Below are 14,519 nucleotides of genomic sequence, written 5' to 3' on the forward strand. Positions count from 1 at the left end.
GGAACTGTACTGATTTTATAAAAAGATATAACCAAGGACAAACAATAATTACTGAAATAGCAATCATCCTTTGCATAACAGTTTACAGCTCCACCTGCATTATCTCATTTGTTATTTCCCACAGTACAGTAAGTTGTTATTATTCTTATTGTTCCTTAATATTTCTAAAGTGTCTGAGTCACAGAGGATTTCAATTAGCTTTTAAAGTCACACCGCTAGAAGTGATGGAGCTGAAAATCAGACCAAAGTCTTTTGACTCCCTATCCCATGTCAGCTAAACAATGCAGCCCCTCAAACCTACAGAAAACTTTGGACTAAGGATGGAGATGGGCAGAAAAATAGTCAGTGCATTTAAAAAAATGACTGGCCAAAGAGGAAAAATGAGGAAATGAGATGTACAGATGAGGGCACTGAAATGGCCAATAAGCATATGAAAAGATGCTCACCTTCAGTAGCAATCTGGGAAATGTAAATTGAAGCCATGATCACACCCTTTAGATTAGCAAAAAATAAGTCTGAGAATGACAAGTATTGTGTCAGATGGGGAGTAATGAAAATTCAGATCTACTACCAATAGGGGTGTAAATCAGTTTGACCTATTTTGCCAGCCATTTGCTATTATCCAACATAGCTGAAGATGCACAAGGCTTATGGCCAGCCAGTCTAAACCAAGGCACATACCTCAGAAAACACTCTCCCGTATGTGCACAAGGACCATTGAAAGAGGTTCATAGTAGAGTTATCTCTAATAGTCAAAAACTTACAAGGACCCAGATGTCTATTACATCACTAATAAACAGTGATGTAGTCATCCAATACTATGTTGCAAGGAAAATTAATGAACTAGAGGTAGAGGTATCAAAATAGATCAACATCACAAGTATATTTTGAGGGAAATTACAGATGATTAATATGTATACCATTTACAAAATGTTTAAAATATGCAAAAACACTTTAAAGGATATTAATGTTTAGGGATATTGTTTATAGGTATAGCTACATTATAAAAATGTAAAGTACATGTGAGTAACAAACTTCAATGCAGAATAGTGGTTACCTTTGAAAAGGGAAGTAAGAGAATGCAAGTAGGAGAGAGGTGCTTTCCAGGGAGGCTTCAATTAATGTGAGCAATGTTCTAATCATTAATCTGGATGGTAGTACATCAGTCTTTATTATTCTTTCAAACTTGTTAATGTGTAAAATATATTATCATAACTTTAAAAATTGAAAAGCCAAGAGGAGAAGAAGTTTGTCTGGATCAGATACTTCTCTGGGACTCTGGGATGACCAGAACAAGTTGAAAATATGCCAAAGCACCCCCAGTTTATGAAGAATCCCCAGTCTAATGAGGAGTCACAGTGGCAGAGAGAGGATGCCCATCCCACTTTAGCCCTGAGCCCTAGTCAAATGTTCCAGCCATGACACCAGCATCCTCTCTGATGGACATATTGAAGAGTGAAGTTCCGTCTGACCAGTCACATCGTCTGCTGTGACATTTTCCAGAATCAGACCCAACATGGATCCCTGAAATGTTGGTTTGGCTTCTCTTTAGCATTTGGGAAGGAGTGTTAACTGGGTCCAAGTTGTTAAGGGCACTTTGCTCTGTAGTATTTTATTCATAGGAGTATTTATTTTTAAGTACAATTAGTGGAGAACTCATTTCATATCAGGCACCTAAGAGAGGCTAGAAAAGTATTTAACTCTGAAAGTTCAACTCTGTTTTTTATTTTTGATGTTTGAGATTCTGATGGGCAAGGATGTCTCAGAATGAAGTCCCTCACCATTTATACTACCCACGTCAGAATTATCCTGATAAATTAATTCTGCTTGACAATCTGTGAAAACATGTCTTTTCATCCCTCAAATACTCTTCAGCATAATCAGGCATAATCTCAATTTGGAAGTTCAATTCTTAAATATTACCATTTTTAAGGAAAAAAATATCAATCCATGATAGAATAGTTTTCCAAAAATAAAATTATTTATACATCATTGAATTTTTTAAACTATTATCTCAAACAAACATGTTTTCCTGCATTTTGATGAGGAAGTATTGTTTTTTTCTGAATATATTTTATAATGAATAATTTGCATTCAGGGCATTTTTAATATCATAAAGTTAACCAGTGGTCTTCTGTAACTCTATGATAATTCTTTGAGGAAAGAAGATGCAAACATTTTTTGAAAACATCTATAGAAATAACAATTTATCTAAGATCAGATGAGTATATGGCAGCTTCCTGTTTGAAAGCCAGGGTCCCAAATCCCCTTGATCCTATTTTAGCAATAAGAATATTAATAATTATCCATGTGTGAGGCTGTCTGTGGGCACATCTCCTGCATTGTTTCATTTTATCCTCACAACAACTTCACAAGTGAGGAACTGTGGCTCAAAGCAGGTAAGGCACTTGCCCAGTATCACATATCTGCTAAGTAGTAGAGCCAGAATCCTATTGCTCAGCAAATTGCAGAACCTGGGCTCTTGACCTTTACTTGTCTATACACAGAACCTTTGCAATTATGCCTCGTTATACATAGAGAAAATAAATGAGCAAAATATTTTCCTCTTCCATAAAAAGAAAAAAGGGACTTGGCTGAGACAAGTGATAACAAAAAATCCATATGTAGGGGCTTTCTTTTCATCCAAGTTATGACCACCACTTCTGTCAACAGTTTGAAAATTCTATTAACTGAATTGCACTGACATTGGAAATGAAGATGAAAAAGGAGCATAGAATGTTTGCTTCCTCAAGGTACAAATTCTGAACATTTCTTTCTGAATACAAAGTTGTTTCTGAACTCCAAGAATAACCAAATGGCACTCTTTTTTCCAGCATTCAATCATTATATTTCTTGGCAGACCTGTTTTAACCTTGAGTCACCTACAGTGAATTTAAATACTAATTCTAATTTATTTTCTCTCTGCTTACTGAGAAACAGAGTACCTCTTTACTAGTCTCATAAATAATTCCATTTTTTCTATGTCAACGTTAATTGAACTTACCTCATGTTGTCAATCTTTCTTTTTTCCTTGCAGGTGATGTCATTGTCTATATTAATGAAGTTTGTGTCCTTGGACACACTCATGCAGATGTAGTCAAACTTTTCCAGTCTGTTCCTATTGGTCAGAGTGTCAACCTCGTGTTGTGTCGTGGCTACCCTTTGCCCTTTGATCCTGAAGATCCCGCTAACAGCATGGTGCCGCCCCTTGCAATAATGGAGAGGCCACCTCCAGTAATGGTGAATGGAAGACATAACTATGAAACGTACTTGGAATACATTTCTCGGACCTCACAGTCAGTTCCAGATATAACAGACCGGCCACCTCATTCTTTGCACTCAATACCAGCGGACGGTCAGCTTGATGGCACGTATCCACCACCTGTCCATGACGACAATGTATCTATGGCTTCATCTGGGGCCACCCAAGCTGAACTTATGACCTTAACCATTGTGAAAGGTGCCCAGGGCTTTGGCTTCACTATTGCCGACAGTCCTACAGGACAGCGGGTGAAACAAATACTTGACATTCAGGGATGCCCTGGCCTGTGTGAAGGTGACCTCATTGTTGAGATCAACCAGCAGAATGTACAGAACCTGAGCCATACAGAAGTAGTGGATATACTTAAGGACTGTCCCATTGGAAGTGAGACTTCTTTGATTATCCATCGAGGAGGTAAGATAAACACTGGCTCAGCAATAAAATATGCAGTTAAAATAGTAGGACCTTTACAGTGGTATCATAAAAATGGGAGTTTCTCTGGTGTTGAATGAAATCGTGCTGTAAAAAATTAAAGGTAAAAGACTAAGAAAGAAAAATATGAGTTCAGGAAGGAAGCTGAGTTTTTTTAATTTTGGGAATATATCTTCTCCCGTTTTATATTAAACACAATAAATACAGTGCTTCAGTCTTACAAATTTATATCGCTATGAACTTGGAGGGCAACAACTGAATACCAAAGCATGAGTGGGTCATTTTCCAAATGTTCATTAATGAATTGGTTGTACAGACTTCAAACTGGCTCCCCGTTGACTTAATTAAGATACCTGATATTTTCCAATGGAAGCAATCCTCTGAATCGTGCTTAGGATTCCAGGCTAGCAGGTGGAAGCTGGTTCAACCCCTTCCGAGCTCAAGTATAGTCTTGTTAATCCCCATAAGGACCACTGGGAGCTGTGTCGCTGCAGAAAAATCTTCTCCGCGTTGTGTATAGGGCTGCTCAGGACACTTCCTCCACTGCTGCAGAGGCCCTACAGTGATGCTCACCCCTAGGGCCCTCGGCAACCTGGGAAGAGAGGGATGGGATGGGGTTAGGGCTGAAGTCCTGGGCGGGTGTTCTAGAGGAAGAATAGAAATTGGCACAGTGAGGAGTGTGGTAGAGCGCTGAGCCCTGGATGTTTCTTCCCTTCTTCCTTCTCTGTGGGGAGGGGATGAGGCTTCAGCAGACCCCCACCCGGCACCATTCCTCTGCCTCTTTGCTCTGGACTGTCAGTAAATCTAGGGAGAGAAAGGAGGGAAGGGCCAGATACAGAGGACAGAGAGGCTACTTGAAAAGAGTGTAAAGGTAAGGGCTCAGTCTAAGTTCTGGCTTTGCCCTTACCAGTTTGGGGACTTAGGACACCTAAAGCCGGTGACCCTCACAAGCCTCCTCCTTCACACTGGGCTGAGAACACTACCTCCCCTGACAGCAGAGCTCTTAGACTCCAGTGGCCCCACGATAGGTGCTCATTAAATGTCTAAATTAGGATCGAAGCTAGAGCAGGGATGGGTCAGAACGAGCAGTACAGTGAGGAACTCGGGCATGAAGAACACATGTGTGGCAAACATGTGATTGTCTATTCAAAGCACTAAAGGGGCACCTGTCAGCTTGAAATGCCAGTGAAAGCGAGCAAAGCTGAATGAAGCACCTTTTGTGATTTATTTGGCCCTCTCTGCAGGTACTTCCCCTTCAAGGAAGTACTTATGTTATTGATTCCTTGCGTGAAAATGAACACAAAATACTGAGTATCTGTAAGCACACCTCTACAAAGTATTAAGTTCCTATGTTAAAAAGGAAATTAGTATGATACCGAAGTCTGAAACTTGACCTTCTTATAAAGGCATTGGTCTAATAAATGACCTTCTAATAAAAAGCATTGCTACAAAATAGCATTTGAACTTTTATAATTAAATATTGACAATGTATTTTAATTTATCCCATTGTTTATTTAAGATTATAACAAGTATTCTTAATGAAATAGGCATATCTTCGTAATATCAATGGAAAAATCAAATCTGTGTAACAGATTCTTGATATGAAAAGCTATACTGAAAATTACAGCGCAGTAGCCACAGTACAGTTCATAGAAACAAGTCTGGGCACATATATAATGACTTCTTTTAAAGGCACGACATAGCAGAAAAAAATATTTTGAATTCATTTACATATATATATGTATATATATACACACCCTGTTCTTGCTTGTTTTTCCCACTATGTCCTCAACCTCTCATTTGATCCTCAAGTATTCAAAGGTGTGTTTGCATTTTGTTTGTATTTGGGGATGAGGAGTTCATTTTTATTTTGTGGCTAGTGGAGAATTGTGGAGTATGGTGCCCTGTGATGCCTAAGGTACTTGTAGTCTTGTGTTTCCCTAAATTACCACAATTTGCATTCATCTCTCTGAATTAATAAGAAGTAACACCATATCTTTGTGATGAAATTCACTGACTGTCTTATCACAGGCTACTCATATGTGCTTCTGGCCTCATTCAGGTATGCATAGATCTTCAAGAGCAGATCCTATGCCTGGGTCCTTACATCAGGATCATGGTTGGTTGTTTTCAATTATTTACTAGGATTTTTTGATTTCTAAAGTAATGATATGCATGGTTTAATTTTTTAAAGCAAATAGTGTCAGAAGGTATACAATGAAAAATAATTCCCTCTATTGCCCCATTCTTTTTGTCGTTTACCCAGAGGCAAGCATGTTTTTTGTATATATACTTCAAGAAATTCTGTAGTCTTAACTAGCACATAAAAGAATGTGTGTTGTATGTTTACTATAAATGGGAGATATTATGCATTCATATTCTTACTCTAAATACCTTTGTTAAATATCTAGGGTGTATTTCATTTTTTAACTCACACCATTGTGGTATAATTTACATACCATAAAATTCACTGCTTGTAAGTGTATTCTTCTATAAGTTTTGCTTAAATGATACAGTTGTGTAACAATAATCATAATTATTAGAATCCCCATCATCCTAAATTTTCTCAGCCCCAGATAATCACTGATATGCTTTCTGGATAGTTTTCCCTCCCTGGACTTTTGATAAGTGAAATTATACAGTGTGTAGCCTTTTATGTAATGTAATGCTGTTCAGATACGCCCATGTTGGCACATGATTGTCAGTTTCCTTTTATTGCTCAGTCATATTCCATTGTACAGATAGCCGTCCATTTTTAACCATTCACTGGTGGATGGACATCTGGGTTGTTTTCACTTTTGGGCACTTATGAGTAACTTCACTATGAACATTTGGATAGAAGTGTTTGTGTGTGCATGTATTTTCAATTTATTTTAGCAGATCCTAGGAGTGGTACTATTGGGTTATATGATAAGTACAAATTTAAATTATTACAAAACTGCCGGAATGCTTTTCATAATGGCTATATTATGTTACATTCCCACTAGCAATATCTGAGGTTTCCAGTTCATTGTATACATACTTGGTATAGTCAGTCTTTCTTGATTACAGCCATTCTAGTGACTGTTTAATGATACCTATTTGTGTTTTATTTAATTTTTTCATGTTTTTGTGTGTTTATTAGCATTCTCATGTCTTCTTTGGTGACATGTCTATTCAATATTTTGCCCATTTGTATATTTATCTGTCTGTCTTAAGTTGTGAAAGTTCTTTATATATTCTGATTACAAATCTTTGATGAGATATATGATTTGCAAATATTTTCTTCCAGTCTACAGCTTGTCTTTTCATTTTCCTAATGGCTCATTTTGAGGTATAAAAGATTTTAATTCTGATGAGGTCCATTATATCAGTGTTTTCACCTATGGATCATTCTTTTGGTGTTATATCTAAGAAATCTTTGCCTAACCAAGGTCACAAAGTTTTGCCTTCTCTCTTCTAGAAGTTGTATCATTTTAGATCTTACATTTTGATCTATGAGCCATTTTAAGGTGATTTTTGTCCATAGTTTTGGGTAAGGGATAACTGTATTTTGTAGCATATCAATTCCCAAGTGTTCTAGCACCATTTGTTGAAAAAAACTATACTTTCCCTTGGATTGTCTTGGTGCTTTTGTCAAAAACGAATGAGCATGAGTGTGAGGGTTCATTGCTAGTGTCTGTTCCTTTGATCTATGTGTCTATCCTGTGGTCACATCACACTTAATAGATTACTTCAGCTTTGTTATATTTTGAAATCAGGTAGTGTGACTCCTTCAACTTTTTTCTCCTTTTTCAAAATTATTTTGGCTCTTCTAGGTCCTTTGCATTTCCATATAAATTTTAAGATTGACTTTTTAATTTTTTTGTCAGTAAAAGGTCTGCTGAGGTATTACTACTGTGGAGAATTGCCAACTTATCATTGAATCTCTCATTTCATAAATACGATATACTGTTTCACGTTTTTGAATCTCCTCTAATTTCTTTCATCAGTGGTTTATAGTTTTCAATGTACAGATCTTGTCATTCTTTTCTTAAACTTATTCCTAGTTGTTTAATTCTTTTTTATGTTATTGTGAATGGAATTTTCTTAATGTCATTTTCAGATTGTTTGTCGCTAATATATGGAAGCACATTTGTCTTTTTTTTTTTTTTTGTACAGTGCACCCCTGTTGCACCACTTAGTTCTGCAGGCTTTTTATAAATTCTTTAAGATTTCCTGCATAGATTATTACATCATCTAGTAGTAAGGTTTTATTTCCTCTTTTCCAGTTTGTATGCCTTGGATTCCTTTCCTTACCTTACTACACTAACTAGAACCTCCGGTGTGATGTTGATCACATTACCCAGAGGGTTTATGAGCAGACATCCTTGTCTCATTGCTAGTTTTAGGAAAAAATCATTAGTCTTTCACCATTAGGTATGATTTTAGGTGTAGATCTTTTTATATGCCTTTTTTTTGGGTTGAGAAAATTCCCTTCATTCTTCATTGGGAATCTTAGTAATGTATCTTGACTTCCATAAAATGTTTTTCTGCAGCTATTGAGATAGATGATTGTGTAATTTTTGTCCTTTATTAACATAATGTTTTATATTACATGATTTTTAGATGTTAAACTGATTTTGCATTCCTGGGATAACCCACTTGGTCACGGTGTGTAATTCTTTTGGCATGTTGTTAGGCTCTGTTTGCTTATATTTTGTTAAGAATCTTTTAACTTGTTTGGGGGGAGTTTTCTGTAGTTTCTCTTTTCATGTGTATTTTTGTCTGGCTTTTATATTAGGATAATACTGGTCTTATAAAATGAGTTGGAAAGTATTTCCTCTCCCTCTATTTTCTGACAAAGTTTGTGTAAGGTTGGGTTGATATTATTTCTTCCTTGAAAGTTTGATGGAATTCACCAGAAAGCCATCTGGGCTGGGCTTTTATTGGTAGAAAGATTTTCGATTACTAATTTTCTTTTCTTAATTTAGGTCTATTCCAATTTTCTATATCTTCTTAAACCAGTTTTGGTAATTTATGTATTTCTAGGAATTTTTACAATTCATCTAAGTTTTTAGGAACATTTTATAAAATTCCTTTTAAGAACCAACTTTTGGATTCATAATTGTTCTGTTTTCTATTTCAATGTTTTCCACTCTTGTCTTTATATTTTCCTCTCTTCTATTTACTTTGTGTTTGATTTACTTTGCCTTTTCTGTCTTGTTGAAGTAGAAGCTTAAATTAATGATTATGGTTCTTTCTTTCTATAAAAGCATTTAAAGCTATAAATTTTAGTGTAAGAACTTGTTAGCTGAACTTCATAAATTTTGATATGTTGTGTTGTATTTTCCTTTTCATTCAGTTCAAGGTATTTTCTTATTTACCTTGTGATTTCTTCTTTGACCCATAGGTTACTTAGAAATGTGTTGTTTATTTTTCAGATATTTGAGATTACCAATTCACTTCTGTTGATTTCTAATAGTTTCTCTTTGGAGAACATGTTTTATATGGTTTTGGTATTTTTAAATGTCTTGAGATTTGTATTTTGGCTTAGTGCCTTGCTTTTTTGACTTAACAGTTTATCTTAGAGGGCTTTATGTATTAGTTCAGAAATATACCTTTGTTTTTAATGGCTTATTTAAGCAAATACCCACTAGTGGATATTTTGGTTGCTTTCAGTCTTTTTCTATTATGGAAAAAATGATGTATCTTTGACCACCTCTTTCTGCACAAGAGAGTAAATCTACAATAGAGATTCATTCTTTCTTTCAACAAATATTTCTTGAGTGCCTAATATGTCCTAGGCATTTTTTTGTCGCTGGAGATTAAGCAATACAGAAAGCCAGTCATATCCTTTTCTCTCATGGAGTTGGCATCCCATGAGAAGAAGATAAATAAAAAATAAATACCAATATAAGTACATTTTTTATTTGTTACATACCTCCTATCTCCATGAAGTCTTATTCTTGAATATTTATTTTATAACCAGTTACTGAGTTATCTATTGATTTTCACATTTTTTTCAGTTCATTTTATGGGGGGAAATATAATCATACCACCTCAAATATCAATCATTTTGCCTTCTTCTTTCCTATTTGCATACCTCTAATTTGTCTTATTTAATACATTTGACTGTTATTTGTTGAACAGTTGATTATAGAAATTCTTTTCTTATTTCCAGCTTGAATGGAAACTCTCATTTTACACTTTAATACAATATTAGCTTTTGATTTGAGATTAATATTTACCATATTAAGAAAATACCCCTGATTTTCTAATTCATTAAGAATTTTTATCAAAAATGAAAAATGAATTTTATCAAAAGCCAAAGTAAGGCATCTATGGAAATGATCATTATTTTCTCCTTTAATTTATCATTATTATAAATTGCACTAAGACCTTCATTAGAACTGAACTATCCTTTCATTCCTGAAATAAACTGTATTTATTATACTTAGAATGTGCCCCTAGGTTCTTTGTTTATATATAATTTTGTATCAACATTAATAAGTGAGATTGGACTGAAGTTTTCTGTTTTGGATTTGCTTTCTACTATCAGATTTGACTATCGAAGTTATACTGATACCATAAAAGCAGTCAATAGCTTTCCTCTCTCTGCTCTAAAACAATATACTAACATGGAAGTTCTCTATTCCTTGAAGATATACTATAATATACCTTTGAATTGTCTAGTTCTGGTAGGCTGGGGTTTGTTTTTGGTTTGTCTTGGTTGAGTTTGGTGGGGGAGTGATACCCATTTATAAGTTTCTCAAAGTCTCCCATAGAAATTAATCTTAGAGTGTTGATATTGGCGGGACTCAGTTTTTATAATTTATATTATCTTATAAAATTGTCTCTTTTATTCATGTTTTCAAGTTTATTTAAATAGAATTGAATTTAGTATTCTCTGATGTTTTTCTTCCACTTCCCACTTTGCCTAAGGGTATTTCTAGTATTCTCATTTCTTATTAGTGCTATTTTCTTGATTAGGTTGGCTAATTGTTTTCCTATTTTAATGGTTCAGGAAACATACTAGTTTATTTATAACTAATTTGTTGGCTGATGCTCAGCCTAGTATGGAACAGGGACTCATTATACTTTCTGCCCAAGGAGGCTGTTATTTGATATCTTGACTAAAGCAACCCCAGAGGAATTACTATAATCAATCTTTATCATGTCTTGTATTCTTATTTATATTGAAATGTAACTAAGTCCCTAGTTAATTTGTGAACCTCCCATAAATTACAGTTGATCACTGTTTGAAAATTTTCTTTCCCACTTCTAGAAAACATGATCCCAAAAGTTTTCACTTTTTCAGAATATCCTCTTCTTATGCTAACACTATAATAACTAATATCGATGATGCTCATCTTCTCTTCCTTTTACATTTACACAGAATTCAGAGTATTTGAGGGGCATCAGAGATCTGTTTGAGGACAAAACACAAAAATTATGGACACAGGGAATTATGTCTATGTAGAAAATGCCTGGTTTAAAATTTCAAAAAGCATATTGTCAGCCTATCATACTTCTAAAGAAGCACTTAGAGTTTAAAAATTACCATTACCACAAAAACAACAAAAGACTTCAAAAAATCATCAAAAGAGATTTTAGCTAAAAATAAGGCAGTCAGTCTTCACCAGTAATAAGGATCTGATACAGGAATGTTTCTGAGAGAGAGAAAAGCCCTGGTTATTTGAAAAGAGTGCTCTCCAGAGAGATTAAGTAAAAATCAAAGTGGATATTCCACAGTCAATAGAGTAATCCAACTTTATACTTGATGTCAGCAGAGAAGAACATAGATGACAAAGCAAACCAAATATCAAATCCACACCATGAGGTGTGAGTGACCTTGGTGTACTGGCTGCTGTATTAACAAATATGCCTTGAAGTCTCAAAAGCTTAGCACAATAAAAGTCTATTTCTCACTCAGATGATTTCCAGCACATGTACTCCTGGATAACAGATTTCCTGGGAAACTCTCCTCCACACAGTAGCTCAGGGAACCAGGCTTCTTCTCCCTGGTGGATTTCTATGCCTTAAGGCCTTGAAGTCACCCAGTGGGTCTTCTCAAACCAACTGGCAAATAAAAGGCAAGCAAAGAATAGGGGATCATGCAAGAGGCTTTAAGGGCCAACCCTCGTACAATTGTATATCATGTCCTCCCACATACCACTGGCCGGACCTCAGCAGTAGGTCCACTTAACCATAAGAGGCTCAGAAATGTAGTATTCCTGTGTGCTCAGGAATAAGGGAATACTTTGGGGTCACACATGTAGTAGGTACTCTGTCCTTGATATGTTTTATATGCAGTCTGTAGCTTGACCTGCACATCGGGGACTTATAACTACTGATTATCTCAAAATCTAAGAAGTCTTTTGTGTAACATGATATTGTAATGTGATTCATTTTAATCTTCTGAGGTATACTCAGGCCACTTGTTTCGTTTTTTGTTTTGTTTTTGTTTTTTATTGAAATATAGTTTACATACAGTATATTGATTTCAGATGAACAACTTAATGATTCATCAATTATGTACATTACTAAAAATGCTTACCATAAGTGTAGTTACCGTCTATCACCATACAAAGATATCACATATAATATTATGAGCTATATTCCCTATATTATACTTCCATCCCTGTGACTAAATTATTTTATAATTTGACATTTTTACCTCTTTGCCCCCTTCACCCATTTCACCTGCCCACCCCCCATGGTGACCAACCATCTGATATCTGTGTTTATGAGTCTACTTCTATTTTGTTCATTCATCTGTTTGTTTTTCAGATTCCACATATAAGTGAAACCATATGGTATTCACCTTTCTCTGACTTACTTCACTTAACATAATATCCTCTAGGTCCATCCATGTTGCAAATGGCAAGATTTCTTTCTTTTTAATGGTCAAATAATGTTCCATCATATATATGTACCACATCTTCTTTATCCATTCATCTGTTGAGGGACACTCAGTTGCTTCCATATCTTGGCTACTATAAATAATGATACAATAAACATACGGTGCATATATCTTTTCAGATTAATTATTTTGTTTTCTTCAGGTAGATTCCCAGAAGTAGGATTTCTGGGTCATATGCTTTTTCTATTTTTAGTTTTTTGAGAAACCTCTATACTGCTTTCCATAGTATATACACCACTTTGCAATCCCACCAGCAGTGTACAAGTATTTCCTTTCCTCCACAACCTCACCAACATTTATTTCTTGCTTTATTGTTACTAGCCATTCTGACTGGTGTGAGGTGGTATCGCATTGTGGTTTTGATGTGCAGTTCCCTTATAATTTGTGATGTTGGTCATCTTTTCATGTGTTGCTGGCCATCTGTGTGTCTTCTGAAAAAAATATCTATTCAGATCCTCTGCCCATTTCTTAATCAGAACATTTGGTGTTTTGGTGTTGAATTGTGTGAGTTCTTTATATAATTTGGATATTAGCCCCTTATGAGATAAATCACTTGCAAATGCGTTCCCACATACAATAGGTTTTCTTTTCATTTTGTTGATGGAGTTCTTTGCTGTATGGAAGCCTTTTATTTTGATATAATCCCACTTGTTTATTTTAACTTTTGTTTCCCTTGCCTTGAAAGACATCCAGAAAAATTTCTAATGTTGATGTTTAAGAATTTACTGCCTATGTTTCCTTCTAGGAGTTTTGTGGTTTTGGGTCTTATATTTTGGTCTTTAATCCACTTCGAGTTTATTTTTGTGCATGGTGTAACACAGTGATTCAGTTTCATTCGTTGCATGTAGCTGTTCAGTTTTCCAAACCACTGGTATATGTTTTAAAATTAAGAAGTTCCTCTCACATTTCCCTTCTCAACCCAATTTTCACAGATAAAGAAACTTCGAATCAGAGTTATGTAATTGGGTCAAGTTCAGTGAATGTGTGTCTAGGCAGAAGGATGGATAATTTATGACATTTTCCTTCATAAGGCTACAAGAACCCCTTTTCTCTTATTTCTTCTCCTTCCTCACAAATCGTACTTTCTTAACCTTTTGCTAACCACTCTTCCTCTTCCTGACTGTTAAAGTTGGGGGTTCGCAGTCCTCAGAATATTTCTCTTCTTTACTTACACTTACTTCCTACATGTTCTCATTTAGTCTCTAGCTTTAAATACCCTCCACATACCAGCCATCACCGCTCAGATAGCTAAAGGTATCTCAAGCTTGGGATGTCCCAAACTGGACATCATTTTCATAGTATCCATAAATGGCAACTCTGTTCTTCCAGTTGCTAACTTCAAAAAAATTGCAGTCTTTGGTTCCTCTCTTCCTCTTACAGCTCACATCCCACTGATGCATCAGCAAATCCTGCAGCTTCTCCTTTGAAATATATTTAGAATCCATTTCTTACCACCTCCACTCCTACTCTTCTTCCCCATCTCGTTTCATCTCACATTTGGTTGCTGCAAAGGCCAACTCCCTTGTCTGCCTTTTTCTAACTTTGCCTACCCATGTTTTAAGATTTGCATTCCCACAGTCACCCACAGGATAAAAATAAATCATTGCTTTTGTGGAGATATACAGAAATATCAATTCAGAGAAAATACTGGATTTTAAAATACTAGCCAAATTCCCTCAAAAGCAAGGACTCTATCTTATTTACCATTTTTTTATCCAGAGCTTGACATGTATACATGTTAAATTATTTTATTCTGTTACAACATTAGGAAGGAAAGGACAGTCACAAAACAAAATCAGGGAGACGCATCTGTCAGTCAGTGCAGCTGAGCTTACAAAAATGGACAAAACCATTCTTCCACTGATTTTCTTCTGTCTGGACTTTTAAAACAAACTCAGCATCCCTCCTTTGTCTCTTTATCGTGTACCAAATTTTTGCCTA

The 14,519-nt window shown here is 35.5% G+C and overlaps 1 protein-coding gene across 8 annotated transcripts in view; it reads left to right on the forward strand.

Annotated features, from left to right (window-relative positions):
- The window catches only part of MAGI2 (membrane associated guanylate kinase, WW and PDZ domain containing 2), a 1,446,279-nt gene that overhangs the window by 1,236,053 nt on the left and 195,707 nt on the right, over positions 1–14,519 (forward strand). For all 8 annotated transcript variants that reach the window (XM_073238936.1, XM_073238938.1, XM_073238937.1 and 5 more), the window contains one exon: positions 3,038–3,676. In XM_073238936.1, coding sequence (XP_073095037.1) covers positions 3,038–3,676 — 639 coding nt within the window. The remainder of the gene's footprint in view (positions 1–3,037; positions 3,677–14,519) is intronic.

This window comes from Manis javanica, chromosome 6 (assembly GCF_040802235.1).
Source record: "Manis javanica isolate MJ-LG chromosome 6, MJ_LKY, whole genome shotgun sequence".
NCBI lineage: Eukaryota > Metazoa > Chordata > Mammalia > Pholidota > Manidae > Manis > Manis javanica.